Source organism: Triticum urartu, chromosome 4A (assembly GCF_056163025.1).
Source record: "Triticum urartu cultivar PI428250 chromosome 4A, HENAU_Tu73, whole genome shotgun sequence".
In the NCBI taxonomy this organism is placed as follows: domain Eukaryota; kingdom Viridiplantae; phylum Streptophyta; class Magnoliopsida; order Poales; family Poaceae; genus Triticum; species Triticum urartu.
In genome coordinates, this window is record NC_141876.1 from 597,376,291 (window position 1) to 597,382,216 (window position 5,926).

Consider the following 5,926-nt stretch of genomic DNA (forward strand, 5'->3'; position numbering starts at 1 on the left):
CTTATAAACAGCTCATACTACCTCTCTCTTGGCGAGGTGCGACTAAAAATCATCTTACTAAGAAACTCTAGTACCGGTTCATGCCATGAACCGGTACTAAAGGTCTTCGTGGGGGCCCTAGCCTGACCACAGCCGCACTGGCTTCATTAGTACTGGTTCGTGACATGAACCGGTACTAAAGGTTGCCCACGAACCGGTACTAATGATGCCCGCCCGCCTAGCCGTTGGAACCGGCACTAATGGTCACATTAGTGTCAGCTTAAATTCAAACCGGCACTAATATGCTTCACATTTGACCCTTTTTCTACTAGTGAACCTAGCGGTCAAAGATAACGGTCAACCTGATGAGTGGATGCGAGCTGTCATAAGTTCACTTAAAACTTAGTGGTTTACTTACCTGAGTTTTTTGGAACATCCAACCAAAATAGTGATGGTGTTTTGAAAAATTAAAAAAAAGTGGTAGTTTTTTTATAGACATAGCTCATAATGTGGTAGTTTTTTGCTATATGCTCCATGAGAATGATACGGGACACATCGGAGAAGATGTGGTGGCTATTGTCCATGCGCGATGGTAGGGTGGTGGTGGTGGTGCTATCGCGTGCAGGGCAGTGGAGCAAAGGCCATCTTGGCAGACGGACTAGTCGTCGTTGATGTGAAGGTGCCATGTGCCATAAGGTTTTGAATTTAGGTGGGCGAGATAATCAGAAGACAAAATGGAGCGCAGTGTCGAGCGTGTGAGTGAGACAACGATTGGGAACACATGGCGCCTCACCGGTCTGGAGTGCTGGTGTGTACGAAGGTGCAACTTGGGGGAGGTCAGTGTGGCGGTAACCATCTAGGCCGGCTGTCTCATCACGTTCGCGTGTTAATCGGAGGTGGTGCCCGCGTGCGCGTCTAGGACTAGAGTTTGGGTGACGAAAGGGGTGTTTGGTTCAGGGACTTTTTAGTCCCAGAGACTAGAAAAAGTCCTTAGGAACCAAACGGGAGGGACTTTTTCTACAGGGACTAGAAAAGACTCTACTAAAGAGTCTTTTTTTGATTAGTCCCTGGGACTAGAAAAAGTCCTACGACTTCTCAACCAAACACCCCCGAAGAGCAGGGCAGTGCTCGCTTGATTGAGGTAGCGGTAGGGGACAACTAGCACCTTGTCGGCCTCTCCCACCTCACGAGCTTCATATGATTTTGCAATCAACTGTAAGAAAAGTTTAGATAATAATGAAAGCTGGTGAAAAAAAGAGACATGGGCATAGGATTGTCGCCACGGGTGGGCTGCGATTTTTTTTAAGCCTGGACAAAGCCATGAATGTGACTGAGGATATTTGCAACACGACCACACACTGGTAGAAAAAGGGCCTATAGTCCCGGTTCGTAAGGGCCTTTAGTCCCGGTTCGTAAGGGCCTTTAGTCCCGGTTCCTGAACCGGGACTAAAGTGTCGGTACTAATGCCCCGACCCTTTAGTCCCGGTTCAATCCAGAACCGGGACTGATGGGCCTCCACGTGGGCAGTGCGCAGAGCCCAGGCAGGAGACCCTTTGGTCCCGGTTGGTGGCACCAACCGGGACCAATAGGCATCCACGCGTCAGCATTTCTGTGGCTGGGGTTTTTGTTTTTTTTAAGGGGGGGGGGGGTTGGGGGGTTTTGGGGGGTTAATTTAGGTGTTTCATATATTGTGTTAGCTAGCTATAATTAATAGAGAGAAGTGTCCTCTCTTACGTCCGTGCTTGGTCGACGCTACGTACTATACATACGTATAGAGAGGACTAGACACGCTAGTTAGCTAGTAAGAAAACGAAGGAAACAGAAGATCGTCATGAACATATATGCATACAGAGAGAAGTGATATCGACCACCTCTCCTTCTCTGAGAGATTGGTCGAACAACAAGTTCTCGTATATCTATCCGACACTACCGGCTACATATATACAATAATTATCTCTTACAAATATAATCATACGGACTCATGGTCCACATAGTATTCTCCGTCTTCAGCGATCACTTGGTCAAGAAAGAATGCCGCCTATTCCGGAGAAGAGCGAGGGGCCGGAGTCGAAGTGGAACCCCTTGACGTCGAACGAGTGGGCGGCGCCGCCGGGCCGGTCGTGGCTCTCCAGCACCACCACGTCCTGCCCGTACCTCGCCAGGAGCCCCGCGCAGCAGAGGCCCCCGAGCCCGCTCCCGATCACCACCACGTCCGCCTCCGGCCTCTCCGCCACCCTGAACCAAACGTAAAGACGACGACGATTGCCTGATGAGCTCTGAGCCTCTGGCACGGTTCGAACGGCGAAGAGCCGGTGCGAGTAGTGGGGTAATGATTAATACGTACCCGGGTGGCGAGGGGCCGGCGGGGGCGGCCACCGCCCGGCAGCGCGCGGCGGCGCCGAGACGGCGCGGCACTGGAGAGGCGGCGGCGGCGGCTGCCGGGCACGCGCGAGGGTGGCGGTTGCCGCGTGGCGCAGGGCGCGGCGCCGGGGAGGCCAGCGCGGAGGAAGCCATCTAGGCCGGCGGTCTCGTCGCCGGTGGCGCGCACGGCAATGTCACGGGTTTGGGTGGGGAAGAGGGAGCGGGAGTGGAGCTCGTGAGTGAGGCAGCGGCTGGGTACACGTGGCGCCTCAGTGGCCTCTCTCCACTTGCGGCTGAGCTCTCTCGCCTCTGCTGCTGCTAGTTGGCTTCGTAATCTTCCACGAGAATTGAAAAACGATTTTTATTTAAAAATGAAGCTGTTTAACAAGAATAAAGAATGAATTGTATTTTTTACAAGAAGCCAGTTAACAGGGCATCAGAAACAGAAACCAATATGTGGTTGGATGGTTAGAGGGATAGTGGTATCCCAGCGCTCGCATTATTTCTAAATTTCTTTCAGTATTTTCGACGATGCGCTTTCAGTGGGAGGAGACATTCCCTTCAACGACGAGGCGCATAGGGATGAGTATATGCGCATATGTATCAGTGCTTGCGTCTATACTGATGTTAAAAAAAGAAACAGATAATGAAGTCGTGTTCGGCGGACCTTTTTTGAAAAGCGAAATATATTAATATCAAGTAGATACCAAGTACACCCAGTCTCTGTACCAACAAGATGCTTAAAAGCATCCAGGATGCACACGGCTAAAAAACAAAATAAGAAGAGAAAAAGAGAAAAAATGACCCTGACATGATGATCAATCACCTGAAGTACTAGCACTCTAACCACCACCAAAGACAGCACCCGAACTACAAAGAAGGTTCTTCAAAAACAATGCCTCCACAAAGGAAACAATGCACAAGTGTTGTCGTTGCCCAATCAAAGATGGTTTTCACCCTGGAAACAATGCCTTCAACAAGGCCACTGTCAGACACAATCAATAAAGGCCAGACATTGGGTTTTCAACTTGAAAAGCACGACTTGATACTCAAAGGAGCACCACCAACAATGAAATCCTCCAATGCTGCCGCCCCCATTTGCCAAGGCTACATCTACAAGTCACGTACCGCTAGACTCACAGGAACTCGCGTCCGGTCTGGACGGAAACATATCCCGCAAGCAAGGTCTGAACAACTGCCTGTGAAGCGAAGTCTTCATCACCTGCGAGACCCAGACAATGCCGCTTGCAGGCCCTCCAATCATGCCATGGCATTCTATGCATGCATTGATCCTTTGAAAATCTTAATGCAAACATGTCCCAAGGTGTCAACAAAAACAGAGCTTCGTGATACCCCGCTGAAGCTGGTTATGCTGATATTGCGGGTGCACACGACCGGACCCAATCCAAACAAGGTGTCCAAAAAGTGCCATATATGTCAGTCATTGGTTTCCTTCGAAGGAGAAGTCCGGAACTCGCCGATGGCCAGATCAAAGAGGACTGATCAAAGGTACAATGGTGACTTCGCACGAAGACCACTAGGGCTACCCAGATCAGCTCCGTGTCACTGTACGTTCGGCGGACCTATGTTAAGCCTAAAATAAAGGCCACAAACATGACAGAAAATATCGCGGCATAATGATGGTTTGTGTGATGGTGTACCGGCGTCTTGAATGCAACTAGGAGCTTTGTAAGGAAGCCAAGGCATGAGTCTATCGATGATCCTAACATATCGTAATATCATACAATATGAGAAGACACTTCTGGACGAGTTGTCATTTCTTTGGCCCACTTTCTCACCCTCCAACATATCATTTATCCCGATGCCTTTCATTCTCAGAGCTTTTCACCATGTTCTTGACCGGAACCGCTATTTTAGACATTAAATGTATATATAACATTGTTACACTCTTGTAGCTAATCATCTAATTTTGTGTTGTGTAAGAAAACATATTGTATTCATGCTAAGGTTAAGCGTTGAGTGTAGAATATGAAATTCACAACCAAACAAGTGGAGGGTTTATATAGGGAAGTGGATGTTAATATGGGTGGGAAAGTGGGTGAAGAAATAATGTACCCCTTGTATTGTGAGAGCGGAGATGAGTCGGAAACAATTTATTGTGGAGGTCACTGATCTGAAATTGATTTATTTCACACATCACAGTTATAATAATATGTACGCATCATAGTTATAATACTGTTCACTGAGTGCAGATGGGTCCAGGCTAAAAAATTGAATATTCGTTTGCTGAGGATACTTTTTATCTAAATTTCTTGAGAAAATATTTTCTTTCAAGATACTCGCAAGGAGGCCCGCGCAGCAGAGCCCTCCAAACCAACTCCGGTTGACCACCATGTATGCCTCTGGCCTCTCGGCCACCGGGGATGAAACAACGATGACCATGACGGTCCAAGTGATTGTTTGTCGGTTGTCGCGCTCTTTCATGATTTGAGTGGTGAAAAGCTAGTGCAAGTGGTCGATGAAAATTACTCCCTCTGTCTTATAATATAAAAATGTTTTTAACACTAGTGTCAAAAACGTTCTTATATTATGGGACGAAGGGAGTAATATGTATCCGAGTGCCTCATATGGAGATAATTACATCTACAGTCCCTGTACTCTCCGGCGTGTAACATGATGGTCCTCAAATTCATGGAGTACTTCACTGTGGTCCTCAAATACGAGAATATGCTCCAATATGGTCCTAGCTACGTCTCCTACTACAACCTGCTGCCCAGCCCTGTGCCACATCAGCATTCGATACACGCGTGGGTCCTGCATGTCAGCATATCAAAGAGGAACATGAAAAAAATATTATGCATGTCAGCACAACAAAGAGGAACTTGGAAAAAGAATTACCAATCCAGGATTCGATGCAGAGCCCACACGTCAACCTAACAGACGAGCTAACCAACAGACCGGACGATGATTCGTGTCTAACAATGATATAAGCTTCATGAACGAAACACGAAGGCATTGCTTACAAAGTTTCCAACACTAGGTTGATGTTCGACATGAATCATGGGGGGGACAAAATGCTGCTGATGGGCTCAACAACAACTCATCGGAATTCCCATATCACTGGACTTCCACCATCATGTGAACACGGTGATAGCATTGGTCAGACCAGAAGATGTAATGGTGTATGCTCGGGGGATCAACCACGAGTAAGACAACATTACGAACATCGTTGGTTCTGATTTGACTTGACAATAGCCCATACTCAAGTCAAAGTTTTGACAAGACAATAGATCCAACAACTGATCACGAGGACCAATTGGTGAAGATATCATCTTTCTTCAACACACACACAAACACAAAGATATTCCTTCGGAAAGAACCAAATTCGGCAAAGCTTTTTATCTTCCAACTCTCCAAGTTGTTGTTTAGCTTAACCAACTAGCTCAGGGGTATCCAACACAGATTCTTGGAGAAGGGGTGGTTTACAAGAAACCAACTTGATCACGAACTCAACATAGCGGTCAGGTGACAATCGGGTAATACTTCCGAGAAGATATTCGGAAAATCACGAACCACCGATATGTTATTAAGCTCGAGAACAATCTTGCTTTTCAGGCAAGACGAT

At 47.5% G+C, this 5,926-nt stretch overlaps 1 protein-coding gene across 1 annotated transcript; it reads right to left on the minus strand.

Annotated features, from left to right (window-relative positions):
* Positions 1–2,000: 2,000 nt before the first annotated feature.
* On the minus strand, positions 2,001–2,653 carry LOC147977045 (prolycopene isomerase 1, chloroplastic-like). The gene is made up of 2 exons (XM_087521062.1): positions 2,324–2,653; positions 2,001–2,214 (listed from the first exon to the last, which is right to left on the minus strand). Exons 1-2 carry the CDS (start codon positions 2,491–2,493, stop codon positions 2,001–2,003), a joined length of 384 nt encoding a protein of 127 aa, XP_087377188.1. The 5' UTR covers positions 2,494–2,653.
* Positions 2,654–5,926: the final 3,273 nt, after the last annotated feature.

Bases quoted from the DNA above. Each gene is read 5' to 3' on its own strand.
- LOC147977045 (XM_087521062.1), bottom strand. From the start codon at position 2,493: ATGGCTTCCTCCGCGCTGGCCTCCCCGGCGCCGCGCCCTGCGCCACGC. The intron at 2,215-2,323 runs GTACGTATTAAT...CGTTTGGTTCAG, and splicing joins GCCGGCCCCTCGCCACCCGG to GGTGGCGGAGAGGCCGGAGG.